This window comes from Falco punctatus (genome assembly GCF_963210335.1).
Source record: "Falco punctatus genome assembly, chromosome: 8".
NCBI classification, from domain to species: Eukaryota; Metazoa; Chordata; class Aves; order Falconiformes; family Falconidae; genus Falco; species Falco punctatus.
Genome location: NC_137588.1, coordinates 55,384,861 through 55,396,179, shown reverse-complemented (window position 1 = coordinate 55,396,179; position 11,319 = coordinate 55,384,861). Strand labels below are relative to the sequence as shown.

Below are 11,319 nucleotides of genomic sequence, written 5' to 3'. Positions count from 1 at the left end.
GGCCCGCCGCGCAGCTGGCCAATGGGCGGCCCCGCAAGCACCGCCCCGGGGCGCCCCGTGGGAGGGGCCGCGGCCCCCGGCCGGGCAGCACCGCCCCCCGCCCCACGGCGCCGCTGCGGCCCGAGCCTCATTCGCCGCTGTGCAGCCGGCCGTCCCGTTAACCGAGCGGCGCGGTCAGGAGCCCCCCACGCTCCGCTCCCGGTAAGGGGCTCTGTAGCAGGGCAGGGATGCTCCCGGGAGGCGGGGGAGCGTCCTGCCCTTGAAGTTTCCCCGCCCCGGAGATCGGCCACTCGCGGCCGAGGGAAGGCACCAAGGACATGGGGACACCGCGGTCGTGGCTCCGCTGGTCTCTGCGTCCGCTGACTGCGGCTGTCAGCCGGCACCAAGGTGCCCTCCGCGGCTCTCAGCTGGGAAAGGCATGGATGTGACGCTGCACAGAGCACTGCAGCTCCCTGCCCGGGGGGGCCCGAGCTCACCCCCTCCCCAGAGCCCGAGGACCAGCCTCGGGAAGTGTGATTTTGGGCACCCCACACACTGTTCCTCCTCTTCTCCCTCCAGCACCTCCCCTTCCCCAGAGAAAGCCAGCACAGCTCCTCCGTATTGCTGCAGTTTCATAAAAACATACATAAATATATTTCCATTTCTTTAACAGAAAGCAAAGCTGCACAGGCACCTGTAAAACACACAGTCACTTCTCCACCCAGCACTCCCTGCACAGGTCATATAAAACATAAAAAAGGGGGATCGGAGAGATAGGCTGTGGGTGAAGCAGGGGTACGGTGCCACGCAGACCCTCACCAGGGTGCAGGGAGCTGCAGGGGGGGCCTGCTGCACCGCTGGCCTCAGAACTTGTGCTTTCTCCGGCGGCAGCCTTTGGTCTGCTGCTGGCTGCCCAAGTGAAGAGCCGCGTGTGGCTTCTTGTCCACAATGCAGTCCATGGCTTCTGAGAAGGAGACGCTGGGTTTTTCAGGGGAGATGTTGAAAGGTGCGTGCCGAAGGGAGCTGGGGTGGTCTGCCAGCGGCCCCCCGGCTCTGGCTGAGAGCGTGGGAGGGGACTGTTGGTCTCCTAGTCCAGGGAGGGGTCCCCCCGCATCAGCACCTGCAACAAGAGCACGTCAGCCCTGCCTGGCCACCCTCCCGTGCAAGCCATGGCCAAGGGGAGGAGGGTGCTGCTGCATGCATTTCTCCCCACTTGTCTCCTCCAGCCCTCGGATCAGTGGAGGGAAGCGCCAGAATGCAGGCAGGGACAGCAGCACCCTGCCACCCCCCAGGGAGCTGGGCATCTCTTGGTGCAATGGGCTCAGCACACACCCCTACCCCCAGCCAGGGCTCTGAGCACTGACACAGCTCCCACAGGCAGAGGCAGGGATGTGTGCAGCCAGCTAAAACCACAGCCTCCTGCTCTGCTCGGGAGGAACTGAACCCTTCAAGGGGAATTTGCTGTCCCAGCACAGCCCAGGCTGAGCCAGGACCAAAAGGGGAGAGAGCTGGGAAAGGGCAGCCCTGACCCATCCAGGCAAGCACAGAAAGCAGCTTCCCACCTGCAGACTTGCTCTCCGAGAGCTCCAGCATTCTGAGGAGTCCCTTCTCCTGCCTTCCAACATCCTGCCAAGGAGAGGAGAACCGCCGTCACAGTGCTGCCGGGAGGGAACCCTGTAGCCAGGGTGGCCCCGTTCCCCCAGCCCATGGGGCCAGGCTGGGCACAAGAGGGAACTGCCAACAGCAAGGGCACTGCCCCAGGCCCAGCCCAACCAGTGTCCAAGCAGAGGCAGCCGAGAGCAGTTACTAGAGCACAGCCCGGTACAGCGGGAGGCCAGGAAGCCACCCCCCCTAGCCCAGCCGGTGAGTACGGGGGCTGTAACAGAGAAACGTGGGCACCAGGTGCTCTGCCACAGCTTGGGCACATTCCCCAGCACCGTGCCTCTGGGGGCTGGCTCCATCTCGTTCTGTCCGAGGGGACAGGGGCTTCATGCTGGAGGGAAGGGCTGTCCTCCAGGACACAGCCAGAGGAGGAACACAATCTGTGCCTCCTCTCAACCCCTGGAAAGGTGCAGCTGCGCTGGTCGCACAGGCTAAGGGAAGACCACTTGGCCTGGCTGCTTTGAGCCTTGCTGGCCCAGCAAAGTCCCTATCCTGGCTGCTCCCTGCCCCCAGAACTGTTCTGGAAGGCATTGGCATCCCAGCTGTGAAGTTGGAGATGCAAAGCATCCCCAAAATGGGCCACAGCAGGAACCTGCAAGCCCAACAGTGCCACCAGGAAGCTTTGCAATGATCCAGCCCACAGCCAGGCATGACCTACTCCCCCAGTGAGCTGTCACCCCGGCACAAGGCAGTGCCAGAGCAAACACAGAGGGGCCCCAAAGGGCTGCCTGGCTCCAGTACCTTTCTCCCAATGCCCTGTCCCCGTGCCTGCATGCAGGACCCCACATACCAGCTGGCTGTGGGGCACAGGGACAGAGTCAAACAGCCCCCACAGAGCTGGTCACATGCAGGAGCAGCCCGTGCCCTGCAGTACGCTGAACCACACAGCACTTGGCTGTATCCCAGCCAAAATCATCAACCAGAAATCTCATCATTTGCATCTGAATCCCCAAAGGGCTGAGGCCTGTGATGGATTTAAGGGATTATAGGAAACCAAGACATCATGTTGCATCTTCATGCTGAGAATCACATTTCTGAGCGCAGGCAAAGCTGCGGCACTAGAGCTTTGCCTGTAGGAATCAGCGGGAAGGCCTGGAAGGACCCTCTCTGCACTCCCCCAGTACCGCCACCAGCAGGAAAAAGCACGGTGGGGGTCAACACCTGGCAAATGACTGAGCCAGCTGCCACCCACACTCCTGCCTCCCACCTCCTCTAGCAAGGCACGCTCCCCGCACCCAGCACACCTCCACCACGCTTGCTCCCCCACATTTCTCCCCAGATACTGCAGTTTGCTCCCAGCACCGAGTGGTTCCCCCTGCTCCGGCTCTGAAGCCTTCCCCGTGGGAAAAGGCTTGTGGACAGAGTCAGATATGCTTGTCAACCTGACACTGCCCTCCACTCCATCTATATTCAGCCAAGGAAGCCTGCAGGACTGAGGCGCGCTGTCTGGCAGTGGGACAGCCCTGGCTGCCTGCCTGCTGGAGAGGTTACTGGCAGCAATGCTGGATTAGCTCACCCCTGGGACCAGTCCATACTCTCGCAGAGCGTCGTGGGAAGGAGGGCAATGAGTTCTCTGGCCATGGCAGCCCACAGGGACAGGCAATCCTACACCAGGTTAGCTCATCCCATCAACCAGGGAAACAGCTCCTGCTGCCAACCCAGCCCCAAACCCAGCGCAAAGCAAAGGAGATGCTCTGCAAGGTCACCCCTCACCTTGGTGCTTCGCAGCCTCCTGGTTCCCTGAGCTTGCCTAGCAGCCTGAAGGCAGCTGTCCACATGCCTCTGATACTGCAGCAGTGGCACCAGTGACTTACAGAGGTAGCACTTCTCACACCTGCCAGGCAGCAAAGGACAGAGCACCGCATTAGGATTCGCCCTGCACTGGGCTCCCAGCCACCAGCAGTGACTTTCCTTCTCCAGGCCACACCACGGAGAAGACATGTCACCAGATCAGGTCTCACCCAGTGGGGTCAGGCCAGCACCAATCGCAAAGACTGAGTGGTTATCAGTTTTCCCTGCCTGTTCCTCTGTATCCTGCTGCTGCAGCAGCAGGACGGTAATCAAATCTGCTCATCTAACTAACTATCTCAAACACCACTGATTTCTCCCCAGACATAAAGCACCCTGTCAAAATTCACAGAAATGAAGTGCGAGGGCTTTGCAAAGGGGAGTTAAATTCTGCCTGAAAAGCAAACCAAGTGTGTTAAATCAGAGAGACATTTTACCAGGGCTGGATGAACTTGTCTGACTAGTAAATCAAGTCTTTCTCTGCACTGTCTCCATTTTACATCATGCCATGTTGGGAGAGGAATGCAAAGCACGAGCTCCTGCTGGGGGGCTGGCACAGCATGTTCCTCAAAACCCTTCATTTGTGTAGAAGACGCCCAGGCTCATGCAGGACGACTGAGTATGCTTGGGAAGAAAATCATCGTGGGTGAAAGGAGATGAAGGTCAGGTGTGGACTTAAACAGCTACACTCACTTCCATACCAGCTCTCGGTGGGGACTGAACCATGCAGAAGAGGGCACGGATTCTTCAGGATGGGAGTATCCACCCAGGAAGCTGCTCAGGACTCACCATCTCTAAGAAGAGACGAGCCCCCAGGGACCAGCCCCAGCAGCATTGTGTTCAGTTTGATAAGCAGTACTCCCCTAGTAAAACTCACCCCAGGCTCTCAAATGCGTACGGAGAGCCCCCATCGAGCAAAACTATGCAGTACTTTTCCCCTATTTTCTTTCCAGTCAGTGCTGATTACCCAGATAATGTGTCTAAACAGAAGCTGTCCTCTCTATAATTAGCCTAATTCCATTAGTGATGTTGCCATCCACTGTTTGTAACAGCAAAATTGCTTCCATAGCAGGGATTTTACTGTCAGATCCACTCTTATGATGCTTTGTGTGGGTGGCAGGAGGAGGGGCTGCATGGGAAGAGATTAAACAAAGCCACTGCTATTCTGAAAGTCTAATTTAATTAAGAATATCACTACAGGTGCCATGTTGACAGCCTCCCTGTCCTAGCCTCTTCTTTTCCCGGGGTTACCAAGCTCAAATCTCCCATTAGAAGCTGGCTGAGTTAGCACCATTTTAGCTACAGCTCCCCCCACAGCGGCCAGAGACCACGCATCCCTGACCCACCATGGATTGGGCTGAAAGGAAATCAGTGCAAAAATAAACGATCTGAGAACAGCAAATTCCTCTTGCTTCAGTTTAAATATAGCCAGCACTGCAACAAGAGGCACTGAGGGAAGGCAATTTCTTCGGGAAATATTGCTATAAGGCCAACAGCCAGCATTTATACAGGAACAAAGACATCCACAGGCAAGCTAGAACGGAAGCACAGAAACAATCTCGGAGAAGCAAGCATACCTACTTACTTGTCAATATCTAAGGACGTTGGGCCGCTTTCACCCCTGGCAGCTCTACTTCTTGCCTCCCTCTGACGCTGGGTGAGCACTAGAGGAAAACCAGAAAGGGTTACCTGTCATCCACCCAAAAACCATACCTAAACCGTGTCCAAATGCAACAAGTTTCAATCGCTTCCACTCAAGGCTGCAGCAGAAGCGATGGTAGAGGCAAAGAAATACTAGACTGGGACGAGCAAGGTCTTCCTCCACGCAGAAGAGGTTTTTTCTTTTTTCTGGGGAGATACTGAAGAAGTTACCTTCCCCAGGCTCAGAGCCAGCTAGCCATTTCACACTGTAACTTGTCTTCTGCCAGAAACAGCTGGATAAACAGTATGCACTTTACAGTAATTTTAAAGCTGATGCACAGCAGCACAACAGCCTGGGAGAAGAGTTAACGCAGCTGCTCCAGCAGCACAGCACCGCTCCCCGCCAAACTAAGCACCCGTGCCTACTGCAGGGGAGGGAGCATGGCAACTGTGAGCTCGGGGGGGAAGGAGAGCTCAGGCGGGGGCTGTGCGGAGGCACCAGCCCTTCTGCAGATGTGGCAGGAAGAGCGAGCCTTGCCAGGGAGGGATACAGCTCACGCTGGAAAGGGCAGGTTACAACAATCAGCCTACACTCATTGCTTTTTCCACCGTCCACGTGAACCAGGGGGGATCTGTACTATTATCTGCATACAGCTCTGCGAGGCCTCGGGATGAAGATCTCTACCAGGGCTAAGCATCGGTGGTGCTACTCTCCAGCGACGGCAGGGAAGAGCCAGCTCCAACACACGTGGGTAGCTAGTGAGATCCTGTCTGACCAGCATGCTGATGACAGGTCCAACAATTTCTGTTCCTTCAGCACGCCCAAGCAGCCTTTCCAAACCTGCTCTCCAGGCATCTGCAGGGAACACGTTGGAGCGTTGTCTCTTTCAGTCAAATTCCTCTCAGCCTATTCCTGTTGACATGCCACCAGCAAAGATCCTTAGGGAACATATCAGATAGCTTCACTTGCTTCACCAGGGATGTTCAAGACTCCAGCTCCAAAACAGATGTTGCAGTAAACACTCCTGGGCAAGCTGGCTAAAGGGACAATGCATGGAGCGATTTTACAGCCTGGTAACATCGCTTCCCATACACTCATTAGGAGAAAGGTCTGAATCCAAGGTATAGGTATGACAAACCTGTTATTGTTGGCCTATCTTGTGATAAAGGGACAGACAAAATTTTGTGTGGAACAAAGAGAATCCTTCAGAATTTTAGCAAAACCCCATTTCCAGAGTGTTACACACCCCGGTATCTATCCACGATGCCGATACAACACAGCCTTTCCCTTAGCAGCAAACACTGATCTGCAGCCACAACCAGCAAATGCACTGTGAGATGCTCAGGAGCTGTTGGGGCTGACATCCATGCTGAAGAAACAAGCTCGAGCATTTCCTAGGACGTGGGTATTGTCTCGTAGGCGATGACTGGTACCAACAGCTCATTTCTCACAGGCACTGAAGCGGATGTCTCTCCTTAACTTAGCCTGGCCCAGATTCGAAGTGGCAGCCTGACTAGGAGGACTGATAACCATGGCCACCCCCCAGGCCATCCAGCCTCCCAACAACCCAACCAACACATGCATTTGACATGGTGGTGAAAGCTGCTCTCCAAATCAGCGTGCACTTGTTAATATTCCTTTAACACTGTCTCGGGAGCCTTGTGCACCAGCTTAGGTGTTAATCAGTTCTATTTTCTTCCAAAAGCAGTGAACACATCTGGCATAATGGGCCCATTAGAGATGTCTGGGACCAGCTCTGCAGCTGCCCAGGGGAAGACCCTCAGCTGTGCTGCTGGAAGCAGAGGCACAGGAGAGAGAACAGGGCCAGCTGGTGAGGCACAACCCCTGCCAAAACACACCGGCTGCCCACAGGAAGGGGGTTCAGAACATGGGGAAAAGACTTGCCATAGGGAAAATCCCCACCACAGAGCAGTGCTGACCCGCTGTGCAACAGGAGCCTCGTAACTCTCCCAGATGCAGTGCGCTTCACTGGGTCACACTCTGTAGCCCAAGAACAACCTTTTCCGTAGCTCAGCATTTCTTCTGGTTGACAAGTCATCCTTAGCCTGCTTGGCTCCGGCTCGCACCCTGGGGAAGAGGAGCAAACCCTCCCCAGCACACCCCTACTGTCAGCAGGCCCACCCCAGGCACCTCCTGGGGCTGCCAGGTCGGGTCAGGGTGCAGAGCTGCGAGGCCATAGTCACCAAGCTCCTTGCCTTGCTGCATGACCCACCTGTGGTTTGACCCACCAGCTTCCTCCCCATTCTCAGTACCAGCCGTACCACTTTTTGTGCAGGATCCTACTAGCGGCAGGCTTGCCAGCACCTTGTCCTTTCTCAGAAGTGATGAAACTTTCCTCTGCACCCATTCTGCTACTCTTTCTGCTGTATCAGTGCCACTTCTGCTGATGTCACAACCTTTTTAACAGCACCATTGCTGCTGCTGAAGACTGACAGCTGCATCAGGTTGCATTTGAGGCTTTGGGAGGAAGGGATATATGAAATCCTCATTTTCCTGGGCTCACTTGGGAACTGAGAGGCTGGGAGCATGTGGATGGAGGCCAAGAGGAATAGAGTATGTCACAAAGCTCCAGACTATTTTCTGTACTCAGCAGCGGCCAAGACTCGCTTCCAAGCTGAGACCAGTTGATTCCTGCATTGGCAGCAGCAGGCGGCGATGGATGCAGTGACTCTAGCAGAACACCCCTCTCACACAAGTGAGCCCTTCAGCCGAGTGCATGAAGGAAGAGGGAGCTGGCACAGCACTTCCACAGCTCCACTTGTTCACTTGGAACTAACACCAGTCACTGAGCTGGAAACTCAGGACCTGAACCTTCCTCAGCCTGGTACAGTAGCTAACGCAACAGCAGGCTCTTCGTTTTTATTTACTCAGACCACAGGAAAATGGAAATTTTCATGATCAGATTTTCATACTGCCCAGGTATGTGGTGGTCTGGGCATCCAGCCAGGGCAACCATGTACACACAGGGGAAGCAACTCTAACTCCTCTTACCCAGGCTAACTCATTTGAAAACCTGTCCTTAAACACCAGCCAGACTGAGTTGGCCTCCTGATATATAACACTGAAATACTTTGGTGCATGATTAGAAGAGGAAAGAAGTACCACCACCAAGAACCCCTCCTTTTGTAATTTTAAAATGAAAAACACTGACAGCTATAGTCTGCAGGACTGCATAATCTGCAATTCTAGAGACATCAGGAGCAAATCCAATTAATAAGTCCAAAGACAGACCAGGAACCCCTGACCTAGTGCACCGAAGGAAAACAGAAGCAGTCTTAACAGATCAGGGCATGGGTTAGAGGGCAGAACTTTGATTTTTCTCTCACACAAGGCTGTTGCTATGCTCTCGAGGAAGCCAGCAGCCAGCCAAGAGCACACAGTGCTGCAGCAGTAGAGAACAGCTTCTGGACTCACACAGGAGCTGACATTTGCTTCAGAAGACAATTCTCCCACCTCTTTTTTCTCCCCATGCATTAGCTTTACCTATGAATTTTGTGCTAGTGATGAATGCCAAGGTAACAGCCCTGGAAACAGAGTCCTTTTGTACCTGCACAGCTGTGCCAGGCTACTGTCTGGCCTCTGCTCAGAGCTAAACATCACCCCTGCCTATTCAACCCAAATCCCACTGACCAACCCATCAGGTGAATCCTCTCCGGGTGGCTGTTGACATTCTACAGCTGCTGGGAATTGGAGCACGGTGCCCCGCAAGCCGGAGCGAGCCCCAGCAGGCAGGCAGGATTCTGCCCTGCATTACGTGCTTCTCTAAGTCCAGGAAACCTGTGATCCTGCAAAGGGTCTTGATACAAACAACACAGGCATCACAGACTGTTACGGCCAGTAAAGTCTGGTGTCTACAGGGAAAACACTAGAATGACTGGCAATAGCAACCCCAAATTACCATGATTTTGTCCCAAAACCATCGCTCTGCTTAGAGCCATTATCGTAGACCAAAATCCCTTTTATTCCAGGCTAGTATTCTTATGGGGGGGATTGTTCTGAACAATCCCGAACAGCAGAGTAGCAATTCCAAAATAACTACTCTTACAAAGATCCCCAAGGAGACCAGTCTGGAAGCAGAGTGGAGAGGCCAGCCTTGAACTCTGTCCTGCTGAAAGCCAACACCAAAGGAAAGAACAAATTCCCTCACACTGCCAAAGAATTCAAAGCCTTTTCCTGATCACAGTCAGGATTCCCCAGGATCAATGGATATACTCACAGTCCAGCCACACCAGGGACCCGATTACCACAGGGCCAAATACATTCCTGCTGAAAGGCATACTAAAAATTCTGCTCCATTTTGTAGGGTGGGTAAGACCTTTATCAGTGTTGAGGATGGGAAAGGAACTGATAATTTGCAATTTGCCCGAACTGAACACTTTGCATTAGTAGCTGGTTTGTGCCTGCAGAGAGAACTCCCCACCAAAATTAAGCACCAAGAAGTATCAGCACCTACTCTGGCTCCTGTTAGGTTGACAGGACCCATGTCATACTCCAAAAGATTTAGTATAGCAGGGGATCTTGTATTCTAAAACTAAACCAACTCTGCACTGTTACATGGTGAAACTTCCTCCTGCTGAGGAATGCAGAAGTTACAGTTCTTTTACTACCTCCGATTTGCTCAAATTGCTTAAACATCATAGATTTAGGTTGCGTTTAATAACCCAGTATGTAACTGAAAATTATATATTCACAACCTGAAAAGTTAATCTTATTACAAGCTACTACTTTGATATTACCTGACATTGTGCTAACACAGACTTTACATTTCAAACAGCAGCTAAAACATAACTTATTGAATATGTTGATAACCAACCCGTGTATTTGTTCACTTAAGCTCTACAAAGGTTGGCTATGGAAAACTGATACAGAGAAGACTGCAAAGAGGATTAATATGGGCATTCTGACCATGCTTCTGTGCCTCACTCTTCACAGGAAGGAGAAAAATCCAAGCTCCCAGATTGATAGCTATAACTCTGCAATTTTGGAGGAACAAGAGGGAATTTTCTCTGCAATCTCTCGCAGCTGAACGAGCCATTTTTACACATACAAACGTCAGACTCATTGCAGAGCACAGGTCATGCTTGGAGTGCTACAGAACATTCTCTCTTCTTGAGAACCCTGAAGGATGCTCACCTGCATGGCTCAAGAGCCTGCCATTTTCTACCACTGGCAGATTCTCTGCAGCTCCTCCACAAAACACACAATGTCTTATGAGTACTGCTTGAAGCATCCAGGGCTAGATCCTGGGGCAAAAGTTAGCTTATATACTTTCCAAAGAACTAATAACGTGATGAATTATGAAGTCAGAAAGATGTCTCTGTGCAGGAGATTCTGGAAACACAGGAGCTTCCAATAACACTCTCCTGGCCAGCTTGGAGATGGAACAAGGCAGAGTGAATAAACCTCCATACACACCACTCTATGCATCAAGTATCCAAAGAACGACAAGACTGCAGCACCTGGCCACAAGTAACAGGAAAGGGAGATGAGCACAAAGAGCAAGAACACAGAAACAGTGCTTGGCAGACCTGGTCTGTCCTCACCAGCCTCCTCTCCCCCAATGCCGTTGCAGTACATGGCATGCAGCTCGATCTCAGTAGCTGGAAAACCCTGGTCACATAGCGGGCAGGACACATGGTCAGCAGCTGTAGGACTGCACTCAGACACAGTCCTGCCAACATCACCATCTCCACCAGCCTAGGAAGAAGAAGAAGAAAAAATTAGCCAGACACTTAATTGTGTCATTTCTCTTTTTTTTGCTAGGTGCAGAGCTCCATGCTGTCTGGTAGCTACTCACCCTCCCACAGACTCAGTTTTTCTTGGAAAGTTTCATTCTCCCTTCATCACATACTGGTCAGAAATAACACCACTGGCTGAGTAAACTGTGCAGCACTAATAACTAATTCTTCTTCCAAAGGCAACATGTCCTTCTGAATCATGGTGAAACCTCCCTGCACAGCCGTGCACACCGTTTAAGGCAAACATCACTTGTACTACCGCAGAAAAATGGCAAAGCTTTCATTAATCAGGAAAGCTCAGAAGCGGAACTGATGGAAAATTCATGGGGCAAAGCAAGAGTTCAACACCTGACTTGTGCTCATCAGTTTCTGGACATGATCCACGCTACACAGGCAGCACTGTCTGGGAACACAGCTTCCCCCAGGATGAAAGGAGGCTGCTGTGCTCTTAGGGAGTCCGGAGAGATCACCAAGAGGCTCCTCCTCTCT

At 52.8% G+C, this 11,319-nt stretch overlaps 1 protein-coding gene across 12 annotated transcripts in view; it reads right to left on the bottom strand.

Moving 5' to 3' along the window:
- Window positions 1-594: 594 nt before the first annotated feature.
- UIMC1 (ubiquitin interaction motif containing 1) overlaps window positions 595-11,319 on the bottom strand; it is a 39,444-nt gene continuing 28,719 nt past the window's right edge. For 5 of the 12 annotated variants that reach the window (XM_080398019.1, XM_080398020.1, XM_080398018.1 and 2 more), the window contains 5 exons: window positions 10,621-10,789; window positions 5,015-5,093; window positions 3,355-3,475; window positions 1,542-1,605; window positions 595-1,099 (listed from right to left, as the gene is read on the bottom strand). In XM_080398019.1, coding sequence (XP_080254145.1) covers window positions 843-1,099; window positions 1,542-1,605; window positions 3,355-3,475; window positions 5,015-5,093; window positions 10,621-10,789 — 690 coding nt within the window. In that variant the 3' untranslated portion in view covers window positions 595-842. Of the gene's footprint in view, window positions 1,100-1,541; window positions 1,606-3,354; window positions 3,476-5,006; window positions 5,094-10,620; window positions 10,790-11,319 lie in introns of those variants that run through there. The other 7 variants (XM_080398022.1, XM_080398023.1, XM_080398024.1 and 4 more) reach the window with 7 other exon arrangements.